At 43.2% G+C, this 26753-nt stretch overlaps 1 protein-coding gene across 1 annotated transcript in view; it reads left to right on the top strand.

The window, feature by feature from the left end:
• The window catches only part of ITPR2 (inositol 1,4,5-trisphosphate receptor type 2), a 594002-nt gene extending 570076 nt beyond the window's left edge, over nucleotides 1-23926 (top strand). Inside the window, exons 56-57 of the mRNA XM_040234592.1 lie at nucleotides 18456-18617; nucleotides 19308-23926. Coding sequence (XP_040090526.1) covers nucleotides 18456-18617; nucleotides 19308-19394 — 249 coding nt within the window. The 3' untranslated portion in view covers nucleotides 19395-23926. The remainder of the gene's footprint in view (nucleotides 1-18455; nucleotides 18618-19307) is intronic.
• Nucleotides 23927-26753: the final 2827 nt, after the last annotated feature.

Below are 26753 nucleotides of genomic sequence, written 5' to 3'. Positions count from 1 at the left end.
AAATATTTACTCCCATTCCATAGGTTGTCTTTTCATTTTGCTATGGTTTCCTTTGCTGTGCAAAATCTTGTACGTTTGATTAGGTCCCATTTGTTTGTTTTTGTTTTTATTTTTTTATTTTATTATTTATTTTATTTTATTTTACTTTACAATACTGTATTGGTTTTGCCATACGTCAACATGAATCCACCACGGGTGTACATGAGTTCCCAATCCTGAACCCCCCTCCCACCTCCCTCCCCATACCATCACTCTGGGTCATCCCAGTGCACCAGCCCCAAGCATCCTATATCCTGCATCAAACCTAGACTGGCGATTCATTTCTTACATGATACTATATATGTTTCAATGCCATTCTCCCAAATCATCCCACCCTCTCCGTCTCCCACAGAGTCCAAAAGTTTGTTCTATACATCTGTGTCTCTTTTGCTGTCTCACATACAGGGTTATCATTACCATCTTTCTAAATTCCATATATATGTGTTAGTATACTGTATTGGTGTTTTTCTTTCTGGCTTACTTCACTCTGTATGATCGGCTCCAGTTTCATCCACCTCTTTAGAACTGATTCAAATGTATTCTTTTTAATGGCTGAGTAATACTCCATTGTGTATATGTGCCACAGCTTTCTTATCCATTCATCTGCTGATAGACATCTAGGTTGCTTCCATGTCCTGACTATTATAAACAGTGCTGCGATGAACATTGGGGTACATGTGTCTCTTTCAATTCTGGTTTCCTCAGTGTGTATGCACAGCAGTGGGATTGCTGGGTCATAAGGCAGTTCTATTTCCAGTTTTTTAAGGAATCTCCACACTGTTCGCCATAGTGGCTGTACTAGTTTGCATTCCCACCAACAGAGTAAAAGTGTTCCCTTTTTTCCACACCCTCTCCAGCATTTATTGCTTGTAGACTTTTGGATCACAGCCATTCTGACTGATGTGAAATGGTACCTCATTGTGGTCTTGATTTACATTTCTCTGATAATGAGTGATGTTGAGCATATTTTCATGTGTTTGTTAGCCATCCGTATGTCTTCTTTGGAGAAATGTCTGTTTAGTTCTTTGGCCCATTTTTTGATTGGGTCGTTTATTTCTCTGGAATTGAGCTGCAGGAGTTGCTTGTATATTTTTGAGATCAGTTGTTTGTCAGTTGCTTCATTTGCTATTATTTTCTCCTATTCTGAAGGCTGTCTTTTCACCTTGATTATAGTTTCCTTTGTTGTGCAGAAGCTTTTAATTTTAATTAGATCCCATTTGTTTATTTTTGCTTTTATTTCCAGTATTCCGGGAGGTGGGTCATAGAGGATCCTGCTGTGATTTATGTCAGAGAGTGTTTTGCCTATGTTCTCCTCTAGGAGTTTTATAGTTTCTGGCCTTACATTTAGATCTTTAATCCATTTTGAGTTTATTTTTGTGTATGGTGTTAGAAAGTGTTTTTAATTCTGTTGTGCTTAGAGACTGACCTATGAAAGGCCACTCCCGATCTTGATTGTGACCATGCTGAAGCTCTTCATGATAGATTTTTTAAACAATTCAGGGACTGATAGAGAGGCCAATGATGATAAAAACTAAAGAAACAAATTTGGATTTTTTTAGCAGAAGTTCATTGGCATCGAAGAGAGATTTCAGGGACTTATTAATATCCATCCACTTTAAAAAAGAAAGAGAATGGGAAATAATGAAATGAGCGAGGCAGGCATGGACAACTCCCATGAGAATGTATCAAAACCCATTTTTATAGGCAATTTACAAGTGACCTAAATATGACTTCATAGTAGATAATATCTCACAAATATCCTTTCAGCAATTTATGTCCATAAGTGCAGTGTCTTTTTTGTGTAGCTCTGTTTATGGAAGCTGAGCTGGGTCTCCGTTGCTACACGCAGGCTTTCTCTAGTTACAGTGTGCAGGGGCCACTCTTCATTGCAGCATGCGGGCTCCTCATGTGGTCTCTTGTTGCCGAGCACAGGCTCTGGGTGCGTGGGCTTCGGTAGCTGTGGTGCACAGGCTTAGTTGCTCTGGGGCCTGTGGAATCTTCCTGGACCAGGGATCAAACCCGGTCTCCTGTTGGCAGGCGATCCTTCACCATTGAGCCGCCAGGGAAGCTTCATAAATGCAGTTTTCTTATCTCCAGACTGCCCAGATATGGAACTCTTTCATTCTCCTAACAGATTGGCCCAGATACTATAAATGATAGTCTCAGTTTTCATGGAAACAAGAGGGACCATAGTTTTGATGGGAATGATTCTGGTTATGCCATTGTCTCTGCAGAATTTTTAATAACACTCCTTTCAAGCCCAAATGTGTCCCTATTTAGCCTACAAATTGTTTGATTACTCACTATGTACAGGAATACAGTTAAGGATTTTCGTTAAGGTTCATCCAGTACTTAGTGATGATATTACTGGTTAGGTCTTGAATTATTTAAAGCGGTTATTCTCAGTCTGTAGTACACATCAGCATTACCCAGAGGGCTTGTTAAAGCATAGATTACTGGGCCCCAACCTTAGAGCACCTGATTCTGCAAGTCTGGGTTGCGGCCTGAGAATCTGCACTTCTGTTTCCCATTTGATGTTAAGGCTGCTAGCCCAAGACAGACACACTTAAGGACCACTAACTCTTTTCCTTTGCTTTGGTAGTATTTTGAAGACAAGGAAAAAGACTTTGCAATAAACCAAGCCAGTTAAAAGCACAATTTGATAAAAATGTCTTCATATTACAGGCTAGTATAAGAACGTCAGCTGGTGAGCTGGCCAACTGCAAACTCATTCTAATCAAATTATGACAGGTGAAGCCCTGCAGTGATAACCATGTGCTGGACCCTTCATTGCTTTTGTGTGTGATTTTGAGATTTGGTGACAATTCATTATATAGCTTATTTTCGTGGGGGCAGAAAGGACATTCTTTTTTTTTTTTTTCCAGAGGAGGAATTTAAGTGGTCTTTTCAAAGATTTACTCATTTTTTTGTTTGTTTCAGACAAACCTGTATGTGCTGTGTATATACACATGTGGTGCTCAGTCACTTCCATCATGTCTGACTCTTTTTGACCCTATGGACTGTAGCCCACCAGGCTCCTCTGTCCAAGGGGTTCTCCAGGGAGAAATACTAGAGTGGGTTGCTGTACCCTCCTTCAGGGGATCTTCCTGACCCAGGGATCGAACCCACATCTTCTACATTGCAGGCGGATTCTTTACCGCTGAGCCGCCGGGGAAGCCCATATGTATATATACATGTACACATACATATATGTGATACATGTACATGAGGTATGAAAGACCGTGAAGTTCACACAGTAACAGATGGAGTTACTAAAACAGATTTTAATTCCATTTTTTATTGTGTTGCCTTTGACTCTGGTGTAAAAGAATTTCTGGGAATGTTTTTTCTCTAGGTTTTCTGTATAGACATTTTATATGTGTGTCTCCATAAAACTTCCCCTGAGCTCTACTTATAAATTGACTATTATTTTTAAAAATAAATGTATTATTCTTAATTTACTTCATATTAAATCATGTACAGTGGAAATGAATGATGATATTTGAGCAAAGTTTCTGGAGAGTCCTGTCAAAATATCAGAAAAAGGTGCTTTGATCTACATTTTACTGCTTATGTCACTACATGTTATTCAGCATTTTTCTGTAACATCGTACAGACTTTTTAACCAACCCAACACATCAAAGAAATCCCTGACCTTAAAAGTCTCTTGACTTAAGGAGACGTCACCAGCTGAATTTTTAGTTTACGGCATTCATAGATTAAGCTTTTTGCCTGAATCTTTGTTGTTCTGTATTTATATATGTACTTTGGATATTACTCTCCTCAGTTATGAAAATGAGAAGTATGTTTAGATTAAGATCATCCGGTTCTTTAAAATCAAAAAAGAAAAGTCAGTAAGGAAAAAAAAATGGCACTTATATGAACCCTGTAAACTAAGAATTCAGTTGGTAGCATCTCCTGAAGTTGATATATTGGGTTGGCCAAAAAGTTTTTTGGGGATTTTTGTATGATGTTACAGAAAAATCCAAACAAAATTTTTGGCCAACTCGGTATCAGGAGTTGTCACCTTGGTTCTGCCATGATCTTCTGGTTTGTGACTTTGGAATTAGTGGTTTAATTTAAACTGTCTTTAAGGCTTCCTCCATCTCTATTAATAAGAGACGTTCTAGTACTGTACTAATGTTTAACGACCAGTTTGGGGGTACCAGGAATGCCATGGTAGTAGCATTGCCCATTTCCCTGGTGTAATTACTCCCGCCATGGCTGATTTCAGGCTGCCAATGTGGTGTCACTGAACTCAGGGATGGGCACAATGGCACAACCCAGCTCTCTCCTGTGGGAGAACAGCTGTGAAGTTCTGACCCAATAATCCATTTAGGGGCTGAATTGTCCAGTCTACCTATTCACATTAATCTTGCAAACCAAATATTTTGAGCTCTTTGAATGCACTCTTATCCTCCAGGAAAGGTGTTGCCTGTCAAGTATGCATTTCCAAACACTCAGTGGCTGCCTTCAAAGGCCCCCTGGGGGCTGACAGTATTGTGGAAGCACTTCCCTGTGCCCTACTCCTGCCCACCCCCTTGCCAAAGCCCCCAAGAATGCCCACCTGGAGATGGTGCTCTCCAAATGGAAGTCTCCCATGTCTGTTCTTCATGCAGCAGCCAAAATGTTCTGTTTAACTTTTGTGTGTGTGTTGAATGTGTATATGTGTGTTGAATGTGTATGTGTGTGTTGAATGCATGTGTATGTGTGTATGTGTTTGCTGCAAACCAGGAAATGCCATTCCACGGTTAGGAGTCAAAATTCTCCTCGGCTCCCACCACCTCCAGGCCTCTCCATAACTGGCCCCTGTCCCCCTCTGGCACCTTCTCTCTTACTTCTCTCTATCTCTCCCTTGGTAGCACACTAGTTTCGTTTTGGTTTTTGTTGTTGTTGTTCTCCAGATATGCCAGCCTCATTTCGAACCTTGGGACCTTTGCAGAGTGTTGCTTCTGCCTGAAACTCTGACCCATTAGTTCAGAGCACCCTTTACAGCCAGTTCAATCCACAGTAGCCCCCTATTCTCTAAAGAGAATGCTTCAAACCACGATTTTATTCATAGTACTTACCCTTATCTGAAATTATTTTCATTTGTTATCGTCTTCATCCTCTCATTCACCTTTCATTAGAATGGAAATGGGTCCTTTCTGAGCTGCTCATTTGCTTTACCCAGAGCTTAGAACGGTATTGACTACATGGCAGGTGCTCATTAAATACGTTTGAAGAAAGAGGAAGGAGGTCTTTTTGGTTTGGATGAATAAAAAACAAAAAGGAAGGGGAACCATTTATAATAATAATATGTCTTATTGAAAAATTCAGGTTTCTGTGTTTACTTATGTTCATCTGCACTGTATACAGCAACTCCTTATCATCCATCTGTTTTACCAGCAATAGGTATCTAGTGCCAAGGACATAGAAATGGAAGATGCAAAAGACATCAGAAAGAAATACTGCCCTCTAAAGGGCTTATAAACTAAACACTTTATGAATTCTCTGAGTGATGATCCCATAATTAATCAGTAATATTAATTATGTATGACATGATATTATGATATGATTATGATATTTTATTTATGGTATGATGGTAATTCTCCCATAGCTATGATATTATTAAATACAATTATTATATAATAACTAGTTAGCTGTATGACTTAGATAGGGTTTCCCTGGTAGCTCAGCTGGTAAAGAATTCACCTGTAATGCAGGAGACCCCGGTTCAACTCCTGGGTTGGGAAGATCCCCTAGAGAAGGGATAGGCTACCCACTCCAGTATTCTTGGGCTTCCCAGGTAGCTCAACTGGTAAATAATCCTCCTGCAATGCAGGAGACTTGGGTTCAATCCTGAGTTGGGAAGATCCCTTGGAGGAGGGTATGGCAACCCCTTCCCCAGTATTCTTGCCTGGAGAATCCCCATGAACAGGGGAGCCTGGTGGGCTACAGTCCATGGGGTTGCAAAGAGTCAGACAAGACTGAGCGACTAAGCACACACACTTGTGACTTAGATAAGGACCTTAGTCACTGTAAAATTTTATCATCTTTATTCTGGACAGAATTTGCCAGTGTTAAATTAGCACCTGGTCCTATAGGTCCCTTGACACTTGCACCCATCAAGAGTCTTTAAACAGTAACAACTGATTTGTGGAAGGGATGCACAGAATTAAGAGGAAAGTGACAACCAGGCCCACCTGGGCACAATCCAGACCAAGTGAACCGCCACAAAGTCCCAGGTTGGGCCAGGCTGGCTGGAGGGAAGATGCTGCTGCCGTGTTGCAGTGTCCTGGAAGTCGGCCTTGGCACGAATGGTGTCCTCACAACCAGAAGTCACTCTTTCACCCACTGTGAACAAAAAGAATTCTTCTTGCTAGCTCTTGTTCCACATCCAAATCTCAAGCAGGAGCAACTAGTGGGCACTCGTAAGTCATATGACTGCACTCTGACTGCCTGAGAGAGGACAGACGGGCATCAGCCTTTTCAGCTTCCAGAGCAGGACGCTGGACCCAGCCTCCCATCATGACCCCCAGTAGCGGTTTCCTCAGGCACAGGAGGCAGCAGGTGTTAGGCAGCCAGAAGTTGGACAGATGACCACTGGAGTATTCAATACTCTGTTCAGAATACTTTGCCCCAATCTCACCATGAAGAAATCTCCAGTTTTCTTGTGTCCCAGTGAGATTTGCAAATGCTTGTACTTGAGATTATTTGCAGAAGAAAGTAAATATATTCTTTGATAAAAAGGCTGAGAGAGTAACTTATGAGAATCAATATGGAAATTAACAAATAATAAGACGAAGAAAGGGTTAAAGTTCCAAGAATAAAAATATTGATAAAGTGGAGTTTTGAACTGACACAAAAAGAAAACCACAAACAAGAAGGGAAATGACCTGCTCTGAGAAAGCCCACAGGTAGGACTTTGGAGCTGCCCAGTGTCCCTGACGAGGACAGTTTCCTCTGTTACACAAGCTTTTCTTATTTGTTTACTTTTCCTTTGTGGTCAGAATGCCTCCCACTTAACACTTCTCTAGGAAAACCAGCAAGAGGAACCTAGGAGGATATCAGGCAGGCCCTTCGATTCCTTGATCACTCACAGCCAGTTGGCAGACAAGCCTCCCATCACTGCATCCTCAGACCTTTGACTGTTTCAGTCCCTGCTTCTGGGGCTCTTGTGTATCTCGGGATCAGCTGGCCAGTGCTTAAAGCAGCTCTGGGTGCTGGACTCCCCTCCTCTCTCTCTGAGTGATTGCCCACCTGGTTGCTGCTCAAGGTAGGGTCCATCACCTCCAGAAGCCCTAAGATCACAGCTGCTCCTGCAACCAGAGCCCTTCTGCCCATTGATGTTCCTGACCTAGCAATAGGGGATACTGACAAGAGAACTGTAGCTCCCAGCTGCCCTAAGCTGTGTTGGGTCTGGGGCCCTCTCAGCCCTCCCAGCCATGGACCACTGTCTCTTCTCAGTGTAGCTGCTTCCTTGGGTGCCCTGATGTCTGGGAGCAGATCAGAGCTCCTCCATTTGTGGATGTAGCTGTTGCGTTGTGTAGACACCCGAGGGCCATGGTTAGCTGCATCAGAGGTGGGAAGTCTGAGACCAAAAGAAAATCCACGAGCACTTTCAGTTTGAGCACAGCCACTGCCCTGCGATTGTGGACAGACATGATACGGCTAAGAGGGAGCCCTGGGAAGCAGAGAGGGAGTAGGATCGGGCTAGGAAGCAAGGTGGGTGCCCCGGGGCCCTGGGCTCTGGTCATGGTCCTTCCTGCTGTCAGTGATGACATTTACTGCTCACTCCCAGGGACACAAGCTTTGCGATATCATCAGATGATAACCTATTCCAGGTTACCACTGAGAGCCCTGCTTTTCAAAATCAGTGCCTTTTCAGGTTGCTGGGATAGATGGGCCTTGGCAATCACAGTTCTCTCAACCCCCAAGCAGCTGGAGCCCACCATCCAGCATGTAGACCACCCTCAGGCAGTGACCTCTGGGTTGGCCTAGTACGTGCAGTGCCTCTTGCCCGTTGCAGGAGGTCGAGGTCCCCATGAATGGCTGACTTTACCAAATCAGACAGTAAAGAATCTGCCTGTAAAGCGGGACACCCAGGTTCTATCCCTGGGTCCGGAAGATCCCCTGGAGGAGGAAATGGCAGCCCACTCCAGTATTCTTGTCTGGAGAATTCCATGGACAGAGGAGCCTGGTGGACATGACTAAGCAACTGGTTTTTTTTTTTTTTTTTTTTTAACCAGCACCCTAAAAAGCTTTTTTTTTTTTTTTTTTTAACCAGTCTGGAAATGTTTAAGAACAGAAATCTCAACCCATGAGTCTGAAACTTGAGTCCAGCACTTTTTCTGACTCTCTTCTGTAAACATTGGTTGAACTGTTTTAACCCTCTTTGCAGCTGATGAGGTCCATACTCACTTGCTTTGCTCTGGCTCTGAAGGTGAGGAAGCCACAGAAGGTGGGCATTCAGGGTTTCATTGCCACAGAAGCTGAGCCTGCCAGGCCATGAGCAGTGCCTTCCTGCACCCCCTGTGCTGGGCATGGGCCAGCCGCTCCCACCGTGGTGATGCTGCATATAAAACAAGGGGACTATGAAACTGGACCTGTGTCCAGTCCCACCCAGCTGAGACTTTGACTACCAGCTTGGGGCCCTGCCAAGAGCAGTAGCCTGTTAAGTCATTTTCATTCCACCATCCCTCTTTCGGTGGTACTTCTGCTGGACCTACTTCTTTCACTGACCTTAGGAGCAGGGCCTGAATAAAGCAGGCCTTGTCCCTGGAGGGCTCCCACACCAGCAGCCCCCTGGAGGCAGGGCCATGGAAAGGGGTCAGGCAGGAGCCCTGCAGGGATGTCAAGGTCTCTTGCTTTTCAGCCTTTGTCAAATGCCTCTAAGGGACAGATTCCTGCCTCTGTGCAGTCTGTTCAGCAGTCCAAGGATCTTTGACGTTTGTACCTTGCTTTGTAAGGTTCAGGGCTTCCCAGGTGGTGCTAGTGGTAAAGAATCCTCCTGCCAATGTCAGGAGATGCAAGAGATGTGAGTTGGATCCCTGGGTTGGGAAGATCCTCTGGAGGAGGAAGTGGCAACCCACTCCAGTATTCTTGTTTGGAAAATCCCATGGACAGAGGAGCCTGGTGGGCTATAGTGCATGGGGTCGCAAAGAGTCAGACAGGACTGACACAACACACATCTACATCTCCACCTTGTAAGGTTCAAACCACTTTCACATACACAATGCAAACATGAGGTCCACACCTTTCAATTTGTAGACTATTTCAAAGTTTGAACATGACGCTGTAAAGGAGTTTGTTGCTTTGCAAAAACTTTCAATACAGATTCGCTTTGAATAACTGACATATTTTAAATTTCTCAAGCCACCCATATAGGGTACTCTGCCAGAGTTTCAGGAACTCAGTTGCAGAAGGACGATACAGAACAGAATAAACAGAGACAGAAGGAAGATACAGTTAAGAAAGGGTGGCAAATGAATCTTCCAGGCCTGGAATGTGCTATTTTTCTCACACAGCAAAATTTTTACTCTTACTCCCTCCCTTTTTTTTTTAGAATTAGTTGACAAGGTTCTCATTTATTTATCAATCCAAGAATAGCGTTTTAGTTTCAAAGGACACAGCTGGATCCTTTCTTTCACCGACAGTCCCCGGTGTCTGTCAGACAAGAGTGTGTTTCCCAGCTCATCCTTCCTTCCTTTTAACTCAGGGTCTGTGTGCAAAGCCCTGTGAGAATCAGCCTTTTTGTTGTCCAGATTAAGCAACTCTGGTCACATACAGGTGGGGTGTTCACTAGGAACAAAGCTAGAAGTCCAAATGCCAGTGTTGTGGGTGTTCCTTAAGGGTTTGAGACAACGTCTCACCTGCCAGCAAAGCCGCCATATTGGTCGGAGGGTGGGAGGCCCGCCATGCCCCTCCTTCATGGAGCAGAGGCTGGCATGGGCTATATGATGCATTTCCCATTAACCCACGTGATTACTTTGACTTCAGAAGTAATCATATGATTATTTTGACTTCAGAAAAGAATCCTTCTTCCAGATTATTGGCCTTGGTCTGTGAAGTTCCAGGAAAGCAGGAATAGTGTCTTTCCCTCAGGGACCTTCCAGTGAGTAGATAGTATTAGCATTGCTGGTGTTCCTTTTGAGGGCCATTTCTGCTGACATCTTCAAACCAGAAGTGCCAAGAGAGGAATGTAGTGGGTCACACTGAGGCTTTGGGCAGATGGTTATGCTCCTCAGCCTAGGAGGCTTCCCATACAGTTTTAGAATAGAAACTGCAGTGTAAATTTAAGGCTTAGAAGAGGATGGTAACCAAGAAAAACCTTTGCAAATGGTCTTGTGACAGCATGTATTAAGCACAGAGAGTCTGGAAGTGGAGGTGAGGATACACGTACAGTGGTTTATCAATATTCCAGTACAGCACAGTACAATGGTACGTTCAGTGTGGTACCTCTCATTAGCAATATTTCAGAGCAGTCGGCAAAACCGCAGCTAATGTCAAGGGTCAATCAGTGTATTTCCACAGTATCTGCATCTACATTTCTGATACAATGCCTAAAGCATTTATTTCTGATTTTCGATAAATAAATCTTTACCTACCCGAGAAGAAACATCAGGGGAATTCAGGTTATAAAATGTATGCTCACTGTGCTGGATGCTTAGTCGGTCAGTCGTGTCCAACTCTTTGTGAGTCTTTGGACTGTAGCCCACCAGGCTCCTCTGTCCATCGGATTCTCCAGGGAAGAGTACTGGAGTGGGCTGCCATTTTCTTCCTCCAGGAGATCTTCCCAATCCAGGGATCGAACCCGTGTTTCCTGTGTCTCCTGCGCTGTAGGTGGATTCTTTGCCCACTGAGCCCTTGGGTAGTCTCTGTTTTCTCTGGCAAGTTGAGAAGCTAAGCATTTGGCATCTCTATTGGACATGGAGAAATAGTCCAGGGTAGTGAAAAGAGTACAAGATCTCCAGTCACCTAGGGTGGAGGCCAAAGCTTGGCCCAGCCATTTACCACCACTCTGTGGCCTTGGCCAGTAACTAATCCTCTTCCTGTCTCAGTGTTGTCTTCTGTAAAATGGGGCTGGCAACAGTCTCAACCTTATGGAATTTTTGTGGGTATTGGCCATAGCATGACTTAAGTGGCTGACACTTGCCAAGCAGCTAAAAATGGGATTATTACTATGATACAGAACTACAGTGCTTGCATTCTCTTTAACTTACATGCAGGCAACTTTTTTTTTTCACATTTTTTTGAAATTAAAGTATAGTTGATGAGATGGCTGGATGGCATCACCAACTTGATGGACGTGAGTCTGAGTGAACTCCGGGAGTTGGTGATGGACAGGGAGGCCTGGCGTGCTGCGATTCATGGGGTCGCAAAGAGTCGGACATGACTGAGTGACTGAACTGAACTGAACTGATTCACAGTGTTTCAGGTATACAGCAAAGTGATTCAGTTATATATATAGAGAGAGAGATAGATGTATGTATTGTTTTCAGATTCTTTTCCATTATAGTTTATTGTAAGATATCAAATACAGTTCCCTGTGCTATACAGTAGATCCTTGTTTTTTATCTGTCTTATATATAGCAGCATATATTTGTTAATTCAAAACTCCCAATTTGTCCCAGGCATCATTTAATGTACATTAAAGAGACATAAGACAATTACTCCAGTGTTTGGCTCACTGAACTCAATCTTATTCTACTTTTCAATCTCATTGTGATACGGAGAGAAATCATTACACTCTATGTTTTTTTGAGCCTGTCGTCGATTAAACATCAGCAGGGCTAGGTTACACTATGTAAGAACTGTTCCACTACATTAAATTGAAGGACTTAGTATGGAGGAACAGCTGTGAGACCTCAAGGAAACTTAAACTTTCTAGGATCCAGCCTGGGCATCTGTAGTGTGCTGAGCTTGGGTCATGTGGTTTCAAGGTTGCTTCTAACCTAAATGCTATGCTTCTGTTTGCTCAGTTGGCAAGCTTAGGGCTTGTCTCAGCAATCTGATTTTTAAAGTTTTGAATTCATAACTCATGGAATGATGAGTTGGAAGAGACATAGAGACCACCCAGGGTTAACATTCTGGTTTTACAGACGAGGAAATTTGGATTCGGAGAATAAGGCTCCCCACCCTCCTTCTATCACATAGTTCATTTTTGGTTGAACTAAAATCAGAACCCGGGTGTCCTGACTCCTAGATCAGTGCCTTTTCCTTGATATTGTGTGGCCTCTTTCCTGAAGATGGGGTATCACATTTAAGAACAAATTATAAAGACAGCACAGATAAGCTCTGCCTGACTCTGACAACCCAATCATTTACTGAATAACTACAAAATTAAATAAAGCAAATTGATCTGACTGTTAAAAGGACTTGAAAGGTTTTCACACTCCTATCTATCCATCTTCTGGTCTTCTAAGAAGATGCATTATTATTAAAATTTAGGGATAGCAAGAGGATCATGGCTGCCATGCTCTCTGTCCCTTCATCTCTGGGAGTTGCATTTTGGTACCTTTGAAAAGCTTCGGCTTTCCACTCACCAAGTTTCTAGGATCGTACGTTGTAACCTCAGAATCTAACACTTAATCTGTAGCTTCCCAACTTTATACTACCCTGCGGTCAAACATATTCATTCCTGGTGAATCAAAGAAATGATGTCATATAGACTAACCAAAGTCACCATGGGGATTTACTAACCATGAGCATGATCACAGGCTGGACATAACCTATGTGAGTGACCAAGAAATAACAAATCAAATCAAACTGCTTTGTTAGATGGCAGGCATGTTACAAGTCAACACGGTGAGTGAGTGATATCTTGTTAACCAGCCAGTGTTCTGGGTGCCTGTCCTGTGGTTCTGGCTCAGAATAAAGTCCAGGGTTTCCTTTCTCGCCCTCCTCAGGCTGAGCCTCCTGTGGAAGCTGCTCCTTGTGACACTGGGGCAGAGAGAGGAAGCTTGGGGTATTTCATTGGAAACCACTTTCTGTGAAAAGCCACGTGCAGCGTTTATTCTAAGAACTTGTTTGGATTTTAGTTACTTTTTGGTGAAAAGAATACACTTTTTGTACTAGGAGAAATCAGTTGTGAACATTTATTTTTAAAAGGCTGGCTTTTTTGTAGAAAGAGGACAAAAGATAATCAATTTAGGGTGCTTATTTTTTGCTGTTTTAGTGAGATGCAAGGCATTCAAGTCAGGTTCCTAAAAATTAAGAAAAGGAACCAGAAAGCATTCAATTATGAAAAAAAAATCTTAATGACACATTATATTTTAGTTTCAGGTTATAGTCAGTTGGTATACAGAGAAAAAGAGGACTGAAACAGTATAAAATTAGTGGAGAAAAGGCTGAGAACCAAGCAAACATACACAGAGAAAGATACAGGCAGCGAAAGGAAGACAGATGAGAGAAACCAGATGGTTAGAAGAGAGAATGATTTGGGGGAACTTAGGAGAAAGGACAGTGGATCCAGGTGACTTTCCTCCTCAGCACTTAAGTCCGATTTGTCATTATTTTCACCATCTTTGATTGAAGTCTTATCCTCCACCTAGGCTATCACTATCAATTCCACCAGCACAAGAATCGCACTGGGTTTGGCTCCCTATTGTTCTCCCGGTGCCTAGCACAGACAGGGTCAACAAGGAAGAATTAGTCCATGAATACATGAACAAAGGAACAAGTGAAGAAAGAATGTGTAAGGAAAAGAGTCCCGTGGCCCAACCGGCTGGGGCAGCGGTCCCCTGAGAACTGCTTTTGTTTCCTCAAAAGCAAGAAACTGTGGACTGAGCTGACCTGGCCCCTGAGATACCTATGATAGCAGTTTCTTTGAAGGCAATTTCCATCTCACCCATGTTATCTTTGCTAAGCATTGTTGTCGTTGTTCAGTCACTCAGTTGTGTCCAACTCTTTGCAATCCCATGGACTGCAACATGCCAGGCTTCCCTGTCTTCCTGGAGTTTGCTTCCTGTCCTGGAGTTTGCTCAAACTCATGTCCATTGAGTTGCTGATGCCATCTATCAATCTCATCCTCTATCGCCGACTTCTCCTGCACTCAATCTTTCCCACCAGCGGGGTCTTTTCCAATGAGCTAAGTATTAGAACAGTGTTTTGTCTCTGTTTCTCTAGGAAACGTTCTAAAAGCTGAGGTTTTCGCCACCTCCATCATGTCTCCTGGTACCTCCTCAGCCCAGATCCAGCCAGCCATCTGAGGCTGTCACACCTTTCTGTCCCATCCTGGGCTTCCTAGGTGGCACTAGTGGTAAAGAATCCACCTGCCAATGCAGGAGACACAGAGACTCAGGTTTGATCCCTGGGTCCAGAAGATCCCCTGGAGAAGGAAATGGCAATCTACTCCAGTATTCTTGCCTGGGAAATCCCATGGGCAGAGGAGCCTGGTGGGCTACAGTCCATGACGTCACAAAGAGTAGGACATGGCTGAGTGACTGAGCATACATATGCATATCATTTTAACTTTTTTTTTTTTTGGCTGCCCTGGATCTTACTTGTAGCATGCAGGGTCTTCAGTGTTCGTTGTGGCATACAGACTCTTTTTTTAGTTAAGGCATTTGGGAGCTTTTATCTGCAGTATGTGGGATCTAGTTCCCTGATCAGGGATTGAACCCGGGCCCTCTGCATTGTAAACATGGAGTCTTAGCCACTGAACCACCAGGGAAGCCCCATTTAATCCATTTTATGTGTAAAGTTTTGTGCTGTTCAATACATTCACATCGTTATGCAAACATCCCCACTGTCTATCTCCAGAAATTTTTCATCTTCTCCAACTAGAGTTCTCCAACTATACCCATGATATGCTAACTCCTCAAATTCACTGATATTTTATCAGATTTCAGACTTTCTTACTGTAGTATTTTTATTTCCTGAAGTTATGCTACCTTATTAATATTCAACTTTCTGTCCACAGTCTCCTTTCTGGCCAGAAGGCCTAGATACAGACAGGTCTGGGTTGGCCTTCCAGCAAAATAATTTGCTAGCCTCAGTTCAGTTCAGTTCAGTCGCTCAGTTGTGTCCGACTCTTTGCAACCCCATGGTCTGCAGCACACCAGGCCTCCCTGTCCATCAGCAACTCCTGGAGTCTACTCAAACACATGTCCATTGGATCATGGATGCTATCCAACCATCTCATCCTCTCTCGTCCCCTTCTCCTCCCGCCTTCAGTCTTTCCCAGCATCAGAGTCTTTTCCAGTGAGTCAGTTCTTTGTATCAGGTGGCCAAAGAAATGGAGTTTCAGCTTCAGCTTCAGTCCTTCCAGTGAATATTCAGGACTGATTTGCTTTAGGATGGACTGGTTGTATAAGAATCTTCTCCAACACCACAGTTCAAAAACATCAGTTCTTCGGTGCTCAGCTTTCTTTATAGTCCAACTCTCCCATCCATACATGACTCCTGGAAAAGCCATAGCTTTGACTATATGGACCTTTGTTGGCAAAGTAATGTCTCTGCTTTTTAATATGCTGTCTAGGTTGGTTATAACTTTTCTTCCAAGGAGCAAGCGTCTTTTAATTTCATGGTTGCAGTCACCATCTGCAGTAATTTTGGAGCCCAAAAAATAGTCTGTCACTGTTTCCACTGTTTCCCCATCTATTTCCCCTGAAGTGATGGGACCAGATGCCATGATCTTAATTTTCTGCAAGTTGAGTTTTAAGCCAACTTTTTCATTCTCCTCTTTCACTTTCATCAAGAGGCTCTTTAGTTCTTCTTTGCTTTCTGCCATAAGAGTGGTGTCATCTGCATGTCTGAGGTTATTGATATTTCTCCCGGCAGTCTTGATTCCAGCTTGTGCTTGCTAGCCTCAGTTTCTGCATTTGTAAAATTCAGATAAGAGATAGTACAGTAGATAATACAGATTCTAAATAGATAAGAGAACTGGAGTTCACTGGATTGTCTATTATCCATCCCTCCTATCAGTCCACACACTAGTGTTCCTCTCACCAGCCACTGCTCTGCTGACATACCTAGCTTCCTGATACTTTTGTCATTCTGATGCTCTTTCTGGGGGACACACCATCTTGTATCAGTCCAGCTCTTGGCCTCAGCTGCACACCCGCCTGGGCTGTTGGTGATCCCTGATCTCTGATGGAGTCATTCCAAGGTAGGGTTTCCCACTCCGCCCTGCAAGCATTCAGTGGTCCCTATTTGGCTTCTCTTCCCCGGTGGCTCAGACGGTAAAGAATCAGCCTGCAAGACAGGATACCTGGGTTCGATTCCTGGGTCCGGAAGATCTCCTGTTGAAGGAAATGGCAACCCACTCCAGTATTCTTGCCTAGAGAATCCCATGGACGGAGGAACCTGTTCATGGGGTTGCAGAGTCGGACACAACTGAGCGACTAACACTTTCATTTTTCACTTTTCCCGTTTCTTATGCCAGCCACTTCAGATCTTTCCTTTTCACTCCATCTCCCTTATCTGCCACTACCCTAGTGGTTCTTGTTAATCGTCTATGTCTCCATAGATCGGACTTCTTAAACTTTAGTGCACCTACAATTCATGCAGGCCCCCTAGGAGGTTCTGATTTCATAAGAGGTGGTGGGGTTGAAATCTGCTATTTTTACAAACAACCCCAGGGAATTTTGATAGGCAGATTACCCAGTCCACTTTTCATGGAGGGCTGTCCTAAGCCACAAGCTCCTTGAGAGCAGACATTTTATCTTACCTGATTTTCATCTTTAAATACCTGGCAATAGATGTTGAAGCACTAATCGAATAAATCTGGCTGTCACTCTGCACCTCAGAATAAGTTACCATTCTCCTTTGAAATGCTAATTAGCTACAGCTGTTTAAATGCAGCTTAACTCTCTTGAATATTTTATCCTATCCTTTATCAGCCCTTTCCACTGCCATTGGGGGTCAGGAACTATAAAGAATGTGTTGTTCTCTGACTAACAACTACCAAAGAAACCAACCGAAGGGCCAGATGAGATTTAGACAGGAGTGCCAAGGTACAAAGGTCAGACGTTTCCCCTTTCCCCTTAGCGGGAGAAAGAACTCTTCTGGCTCTTGTTCTAGGCATCAGCTAGGCAGACACCTTTGTAGCCACTGCAGTGGGCTTTTCTGGAGTGGAAAGAATCTTAAGCAGGAAGGTCACTGCTAGGGATGCTGGGAGAAGGTGATTTAAGGAAATAGGTAAATATAGACTGGGATTCCTGATCAGTGGCTAAAAGCCTTGTGTGCATGCTCAGTCACGTCTGACTCTGCAACCCCACAGACTGTAGCCTGTCAGGCTCCTCTGTCCATGGGATTCTCCAGGAAAAAATACGGGAGTGGATTGCCGTCCCGTCCTGTGTTGGATCCCTACCCAGGGATCAGACCTGAGTCCCTTGTATCGCAAGTGGATTCTTTACTGCTGAGCCACTAGGGAAACCCAGCCAAAAGGCTAACCTGCCTTCAAACCCTAGCTTTTTCTGCCAATTCCTAGCTTGTGATGAGGGTAATTAAACTCTTGGAACTGCTCGATTCCTCATCTGTAAAATGGGAAACTTTCTTGAGGATTGAAAGATGGGATACAAGTAATTCACAGAGATTCTATGATGTTGGGCAATCAGGAAGAATTTTCAAGAGATGTGAGTATCGTGGTAACCATCTGTTTTTACCACAATGGAGGGAACACACACACACACACGTACACTTACACACACACACACCCCTACACTTTCAGCCTGGAAAAACAGAAGTGGCACCCACTGTTGCCCTCTGGGGAAGTCTAACTCTAAAACCCCATCCCCACTGTAATAAAATGTTTCCAAAAGGAGCAGACAGGCCAACCCAGGGCCATGCCCTCCCGCTTCCCTCTTCCCCAGAGCCTGTCTTGGGGAAGTGGGAGGTAAGTGGGCGTGGGCGCCTGGAACTGAAACATGCCTTTTATCATCTCCTATTCCACCACCCCTTTCTCCTCTGCTCCAGGGCATGGATCGGGTAGGGAGGATAAACAGCTCAGGCCTTTACTGTCCCCACACACATTTGGATCTACTCTTCTCAGCCTCCAATGCATAGCTCATCATTCATCAGGATTCACTAGTTGCCTACAGGGTGCAGGATGCTGTCCTAAATGCTTTACCTGGGACCTCCAGGGTAAACCATAGGAAATTCATTCCAATATTTAAAATCTTCCCTCAGCTCATGAAGACTAATGTGGAACCTTCACTTCATTCCCACCCTCAACCTCTCCCCACCCCTGGCCAGAAAGAGTAACCTTTTGCTTTGAAAGTGCTGAGAACGTTAATAATGTGTTCAGTTGCTCCGTTGTGACCGACTTTGTGCGACCCCATGAACTGTAGCCCACCAGGCTCCTCTGTCCATGCTTGCCATTTTCTTCTCCAAAATGTTAATAATAATGAACCCTTCTAAACATTCTTTACATAACTTCAGGCTCCCTTCCATATTTATTCTCTTGTTCCTGCACATTTATTTGCTTTCAGGAGAAGAATTTGGACTGGTTTCCTCGGATGCGAGCCATGTCCCTTGTTAGCAATGAAGGTGACAGCGAGCAAAACGAGATTCGGAACCTGCAGGAGAAACTGGAGTCAACCATGAGTCTGGTCAAACAGCTGTCCGGTCAGCTGGCAGAGCTCAAGGAGCAGGTGGGTGCCCTTCAGAGATGGAGCTGGGTGGTGGGGGGGGGGGTGATGGGAAATCTTTCACCACTGTGAGTGGGAGAGACTGGAGAATCCTGGCAGTGAGATTGTTATCCACAGGATTGTAAATCACAGTAAAGAAACCCCACGCTGTGTTGTAAGAACCACCTCTCGGCAAGCAGAGGCTGCTTCTGCTTATCACACGCATCTTGTGTGACACTTCTTCTGTGGAACAAGGAAAAAGGAACAAATACTGAAAGACAGGGACCGCTTTGGACTTTCTGATAAAAAATTGTATATTCTGCCATCACAGCAATCATTAAGTTCGTCAGAAAAGCAGATCGTCATTAGCATCTATCATTTCAGTGCTACAGTCAACCCCTTCATCACGTAAGATTGTTAGCCTTAGTAAAAAGAGTATCAAAAGTTAACTGAGGTCGCTTTTAAAATGACTAAGGTGATGGCAGCGATGATATGTGACAAGCAGGGGCTGCTTTAAAAGAACCATGGTTCCTCTTTCTTAACCACAGAGAGGGGTTTGCTGTGTTTCTCTGCCTATGGAAATTCACTTTTAAAAATATTTTCCCTTTTGCAATAAATATTCACTGGGAAATATTCACCCAACACTGTGTGTTCCACCAGCACTGGGAAGGAGTGAGAAAAATCAGCTTAATACACTCTCTCTTTTCCCCCCAGATGACAGAACAAAGGAAGAATAAGCAGAGACTGGGCTTTCTCGGATCAAACACACCCCATGTGAACCATCACATGCCACCACACTGATACCATGGGGGCAGCCGTGACTAGCCTTTCATCAGTGCGCTGCCTGATCACGGAATAAAGAACTGAGACGGAGGGGAGTGAACAGTGCCTATTGTTGAAAAGTTAAAAACAACCAAGTGCCAAGATGTTGAGTGGTTTAGCTCTGAGAACAATTTTTAACTGTGTTTTTCATGGTTGAGAAGACCAAACTTAAAATGCAGCCGCTAGAAAGCACACATCACGCATTCTTAATGCAAAGTGAAGCTGCTTGCTCCAGTGGACAGTGAGAGGAGGGGGGAGGCAGGGGGGAAGGAGATGCGGGGCAGAGAGAACTACCTTTGGCTGAATCAATGAGGGTCTGTTTTGTCTTTAATGCTCACTGAAACCTTTGTCATGGTTGGTTGGAATGTCTTTCTTTTAATTATGGCATCTGGGTCAGTGATACAGGAAGTCATATTTTGGTGGCTAAGTTTTACTAAGGGAAATCACTAAAAAGATTAAAAATGAGAGCTGCAAAGAAAAATGTTAATGCTTCCAAATCGTAGCCATCACAAGCAATTTCCTTATTTATAACATGGAACACAATGGATTTATGGCCCTAGGAACTAGTGCTTTGGAGCTTATGTCCCTCAGCTGACAACACGACTGGAATATGATTGCTTTCTCCCAGATTCAGAGGGACTCTTGTCAATACGGAGCACAAAAGGAGGCTTTCCTATAACTTGTTAACATCATGTTTCAAATCATGTAGAGACTAAGACTATCAAAGATTTGGGAACAAAAAAGCTGACAGTAAGCCCCAGAGAAGAATTTTTTGAGAACGTATGTGTGCTGTTGAAATACATTGAGATTAACAAATGAAAATGCTTAAAGGTGACAGGAAATACAGAGAAACTTATGATGGTGGCATTGCCTTTTATAAATATGGAGTAAAAGCTATTTGGTTCATGTTTGCTGTGCTTAAGAACTGAGTGGTTTTATTTATTCTATTCCTGCAGTTAGGAAAACAATCCAAGAAATGTATTGAATACTCCAGAAAATACAACGTTTCAATTGCATATTTTAAACTCTATCAGTAAGAGCTTTGCAAAAGGTAAAAAGATAATAATCTCTTTCTCAACTTGTTTTTATGTTAAATTATGCAACCAGAATTTGTAGAGGGAGAAAATAACCTGCCATGCCTGTGTTAGTCTCAGAGACTATGCCTTTAGAATGCTAAAGCAAAATTCACATCATGAAAGTGTTAGGAGAACCGCCATATGGTGAGAGAGCAAGGCGCTGACATCAGACTCTGGGAGGTGCTCAGCAAGCTGACCTTTTCTGGTTGCTGCCCCCAGAAGGACGAAATATTGCCTTTTAAACTCTCGTGTTATTACCACCAAGGTTTAAGGTCTGGACAGGATTTGCTATGCCCCTTTTTAAAGCTTGCGGATTATTTGAATGTAGTTTAAGCTATTGGCTTCTAAAATTCTCTAATCACGGTCTAGGAAGATGATAAAGGATGCCCAAAACCATACTTCTTCCACACCCCATTAAAATGTAGACTTGGAGGAAAGCTGTGGAAACCCAGAGCAGTGAATTTTTGAACTGAATCTGCTGATAACATGCCCCCCTCCAAATAACTCCCCAAGTTAAAAATTCCTCACTCTGATGTGATAGTATTTTTCTGGACTGGTCCCTAAAGGATCACGATCCAGTGATACTCAGAAACTGAGCTATATGCAACACAGAGCCTAGGACCCAGTGGGCATTCAGTGAATATATGAGAAATTCTATGTCATTCAGTCCTAATGCTTCACTAAAACTTTAAACCATATCACATTTTGATTTTTAAATGACTTCACCAAAACTGAAGTAGACCAAAGCAGCCATTTAAAAAACACACACACACAAAATAAGGCCCTTCTTGTTATTAACAGTATTAGATGAAAAGTACCCTTTTAAAGTATTTTAACTAGGCAGGCAGAGAGTTTCACAGGCAGGGTAAAGTAGTAAATACTGGCTATATTGCAGTGTCAGAACCTATCTCTGTTTAGCACAAACTAACGTGTTTCTGATGGATGTCCCAGCATCAAGAAAAAAAATTAGTTTGTACAGATGAGAGCAACCTCTCATATGAACTACCTACTTTTTTCTTACACATTTTTTTCTTTAGGGAAAATGAGTCATTGGATATATACCTGCTATTAAGAAATGGCCTAACCTCTCCAACCACTGTGGAGTGGCACGTCACCATATCACAGTGTGTTTTCTCCTCTGAGAAGTATTCAGAAGGGATTGCAACTAACCAGACTCTTATTTAATCAAAATTGAAATATTGCTCAGTTGTGTTTCTCTTCTTTCCTTCCTCAATACTTTGAGATTATTAAAGTAAAATAAATGAAAGCAAACAAAAGAGGCAGCTTTCAGGCTGCAGATAATCATGACATTCACTATAAATTTATATTTGTTTTATATATGTTTGTTAATGCAACTGGAATATTTGACCTAGACAAGTGTCAGTTAACATTCTCATATTTATATAGTGATATTAAAATAAGTACAATCATCTTTGACTTTGATGTTAAGAGAAGTGTTTTACTGTTTAGTTATTAAAATGCATATTGGCTTAAAAGTATCAGTTTCTGCAGAACATAGTTTTTAATTTCAAAAGGATTTGATTCCCCTACAAAGTCCACTCTGAAGCCCAAGAGTTTCATGCAGGTATGTTTTAAGACTATAATACTAAAAAAATAAATTTTATACATGTAAAATTAACATATTTTACCTTTTAAAAGTTTGTTTAGACAAGGGCTTATTTTCTTGCATACTGAAACTTTTCTATTGGTGATGAGGATGCATTTTCTAGTGGATTATTGATAAATCAGGAAGATATTCTGATCGAGTCAGAACTGTTTGCTTTTTTCCATATTCTTAGCTCACAACTCATCGTTTTGGTTGTTCTTTTTAGTTTATAGTTGTTTTATTAGAAGCAGTAATGCCAAAGGGTCCACCCTCTGTCCCCATGCCCCAGGCCTGAGAATAAGCAGAGAAATTGGGGATCTAGAGACTTGGGGAGGGAAAGTGCACGTTGGGACTTCACTGTGATTAGGGGAAGGACTTCCCTGGTGCCTCAGTGGCGAAAATCCCACCTCCGCAAAGCAGGAGACTCGGATTTAATCCCTGGGGATGGAAGATCTCCAGGAGGAGGAAATGGCAACCCACTCCAGTATTCTTGCCTGGGAAATTCCATGAACAAAGGAGCCTGGCAGGCTACAGTCCAGGGGTCGCCAAGGGTCAGACACAACTGAGCTAATAATAACGTAGTATGATCAGGGGAAAGACAGAGTAAAGGGTAGATAGTAGGATGAACAGGGCTTACCCTCCAGGGACCCAGTAGATTAGGACATAAGTAAGTAAATATTGCTCAGGTATAATGATTTAACAGATTACAATCTCAAGAGATAACCCTTAAACATGCAAAGAACAGGGCTTTGTGGAGAGCATCCGTAAGAGATGTGTTCCCTCCAGCAGTCCTTAAATCTTTACAGAATCGCATATCAGCATATTCTGACCCACAGACCTGTTCCAGGAAGCCCTGACACTCGATGCAGTGCCAAAAGGGGGTGCGGCAGGCATCTTAGATACAAGCACAGGTGCCCATAGGAACCAGAAAAGTGACTAGTATGAGTGCAGTTGTGAGGGGCACATTGTGTGTAGGGAAGGGGAAACCCATGGGGAGCTTTCTTTTTTTTAGTTTATTTTATTGAAGTATAGTTGATTTACAGTGTTATGTCAGTTTCTGCTGTCCAGCAAAGTGCTTCAGTTATATATGTACATACATTTTTTCATATTCTTTTCATCATGGTTTATCCCAGGATATTAAATATAGGTCCCTGTGCTATACAGTAAGGCCTTGTTTATCCATTCTGTCTATACTAGTTTGCATCTGCTAATGTGGGGAGCTTTCTGTTTACAAATTTGACACCTAATTCCACTCTGAAGAAAATGCCTGAGGCCAGTTGAGGCTCTCTAGTCATTGGTGGCTCAGCTGGTAAAGAATCCCAATGCAGGAGACCCTGGTTCAATTCCTGGGTCCAGAAGATCCCCTGGAGGAGGGCATGGCAACCCACTCCAGTATTCTTGCCTAGAGAATCCCCATAGATAGAGGAGCCTGGCAGGCTGTAGTCCATGGGGTTGCAAAGAGTTGGACATGACTGAGCAACTAAGCACAGTCATTCATTTGTTATCTCTGAAAGAATTGTTGGTAAATCTACACCATTTAGTAGAGGAAAGTACACTACACCAAAATGGAGCAGAGGAGCTAAAATGCATGTGAAACTCAAGAAATCTGAAAACAAAGCCAGATTTCACCTCTGAACTGAGTGTTTCCACAGACTTGAGTAATATATGAAAGTGTCATACCAGTTTTTCTCATTTCACCAGAAGCCTTTTTTTCCCCTGCAGTAGAAGATTGCTATATTTGCCTCAAAAAGTATGATTCTAATATATGTCAAGACCAGATAAGTATAACTTATAAATTATTATTAATAAAGTTGAATTTGTAAAACTTTTTTTGTGTGTGATACTTCAAGTGCTTTGTCATTTTTTAATGTTTCTAAATAATGTATTGGTATGAAAATCATTACTATTGCTATTTTACATGGTGACTTGGGGGACAAAACTTTGGCAACTTGAACCACACTGGTGAGATAGTTCAGGTCGGCCATTGTGCCCAACGCTTACTGGGAACTGGCCCGACTCCCAATTGGCCAGCACCTCCTAGTATATCAACATTGTGCTGACACCCAGCAGGGGCTCCATGGGCACAGATCATATGGTCATCCAGAATTTCCTAGTTCTTAACCCCCAGAGCATGGCACAGCTAAAATCAAAATGACTTGCATGAATCACGTGCAAACCACGAAGAGAATTCTCTGCTCACATGGACATTTTGCAGTGTCCTTGAAGCTGGGTGACAAGAATTGTTTTGTTTGAGATCTGAGGAAAGGCTTTGGGAGGGAAACTGAACAATGAGTTCCTCTTCCAGGGAGAGAAATTGGCACAAACGGAGGATACACATGGTGGGGAGCGTCATGGACACTGGAAAGTGACCCTGCATTTGACTGTCAACCGCGGTGCTTTGAGGAAGTCTTAGGAAGCCAAGTCTTCAGAGCACAAAAATCTGCAGGCCAGAAATCTGTGTACTTGAACCACTCCTATGTCCCTCCCTGAAAGCAGAGGCACTGGCATATCTCAGGGAAACTGCCACGTGGAACACAGAAACACAGAGACCAAACTTGATGAAGGGAGAAAACAGATAACAGAAATGAATTGTTGAACATAGTTTGGCTCGATCTAACAGAAAAATCTGGTCTTTGCACTTCAGTGTGGATTTCTGCCTTGATTAGCCTGTTTCCTTTGCCCTCTGGTCCTTGGAGTAAAATCAGCTCCAGGTAGAACTGTCCTCACAGCTGTGGAAATGTGGATACAGGTGTGAATTTCCTCTCTAATCCACCGCAGTGCTTCCTCCCCAAGTCTCCACTCAAATCTGCCACTGAGGCTGCTGCCTGTTCTAACAACTGTGCTTTTTCGTTCTGTTTTTATAATTGTCTTCACTGTAGACAGTTTTATCTGCCTTTTTGGCTGCCATAACCTGTTCCTTCTCTTTCGACATAGATCAGATTTTTTTGTGTGATCCTGATCTTTTCAGCAGTATTTTCTAATAGAAAAATTTGTGAACACAATACCTTAAAATTAGACCTGGTTGTATTAAATATATTAATGTATTTTAGATCTTTTAGGGTTTTATGGGAAAAGAAAAATCAGGTTGGGTGACATGGACTGAGAGATCTGTTTTAAGGATTTGACCTCATGCAGTTATAGCAAATGAAGAAGGCAGTGGCACCCCACTCCAGTACTCTTGCCTGGAAAATCCCATGGATGGAGGAGCCTGGTGGGCTGCCGTCTATGTGGTCGCACAGAGTCGGACACGACTGAGTGACTTCACTTTCGCTTTTCACTTTCATGCATTGGAAAAGGAAATGGCAACCCACTCCAGTGTTCTTGCCTGGAGAATCCCAGGGATGGGGGAGCTTGGTGGGCTGCCGTCTATGGGGTCGCACAGAGTCGGACACGACTGAAGTGACTTAGCAGCAGCAGCAGCAGCAGTTATAGGAAAGGGGACTTCCTAGGTGGCACTAGTGGTAAAGACCCTGCCTCCCATGCAAGAGACTAAAGAAACACTGGTTTGATCCCTGGTCAGGAAGATCCCCTGGAGGAGGGCATGGCAACCCACTCCAGTATTCCTCCCTGGACAATCCCATGGAAAGAGGATCCTAGAGAGCTACAGTCCATCGGGTCACAAAGAGTTGGACATGACTGAAGTGACTTAGCACGCACTCAAGCATGCACACACAGTTGTAGTGAAGAGCTGGTGAAGAATTCGGTGGAAGCCTGCTTCAACAGTATCGGCGGTTGAGTCTGAAATCACTAAGTCTGTGGGGCTGGCAGTCAGACAAAAAAGCTGGGCGTGAGGCATGGAAGGGCAAGAACAAATTACAACCCAGGAGGACAAACTTAAGATTTGCATCTGGCTCTCACAACCTTCAAACTCAATGGCATAAAAAGGTGGTGGCCTTCACCATGGAGCGGAATGCATCTGACCCAGGACTCAGAGAAGCCGAAGGAGGTCTGATGGGAGCTGGAAAATGGAAGACTGTCATGTCTAGCCACTGTTCACACCAGTATCATGAGCAGGAGATCAGGTTTCAGTGGTAGCTGTGTCTACTCCTATTGAACTTAATACCTCTTGTTTCATTCCCACCTTCCATATCTCAGGAAAATACTTCCTGTGGTCAAAAGTAACCTCTAATCCTCTGAGAGAGGGGATTCTGGGAAATGTAGCTCTAGCTAAGCTAAATTGAGGTAGTGCAAAGCCACTCCACTGGAGTAGAACTTCATGCTCCCAATAGTGATGCTCTCCTTGTCCTGGACACATAAAGGACACATTTCCCAGCACCCACTGCAGCTGGGAGGAAACACACTACTGGGTTGTTGTTGTGTTGTTTTTTTTTTTCCAGAGTTTTTTAAGGGTTGTTTTTGTTTTGTTTTGTTGGCCACATTGCACAGCATGTGGGATCTCAGTTTTCTTGATCCAACTAGGGATCAAACCTATGCCCTCTGCAGTGGAAGCACAGAATCTTGACTCCTGGACTGCGAGGGTTGTCCCAAGATTTATTTTTCATTGGGGTAACTTTGTTTTATAACATTATCCATGTTTCATGTGTAGAACATTATATTTCCATTTCTGTAGGCCCTACAGCTTGCCCACTACCAAAAATTTAGTTTCCATCATCACCCTTTGGGTAAAAGTTGATCCCTTTTACCCATGTCTCCCCT

Source organism: Oryx dammah, unplaced genomic scaffold (assembly GCF_014754425.2).
Source record: "Oryx dammah isolate SB20612 unplaced genomic scaffold, SCBI_Odam_1.1 HiC_scaffold_29, whole genome shotgun sequence".
In the NCBI taxonomy this organism is placed as follows: Eukaryota; Metazoa; Chordata; class Mammalia; order Artiodactyla; family Bovidae; genus Oryx; species Oryx dammah.
This window is presented reverse-complemented; position numbering and strand designations above follow the sequence as displayed.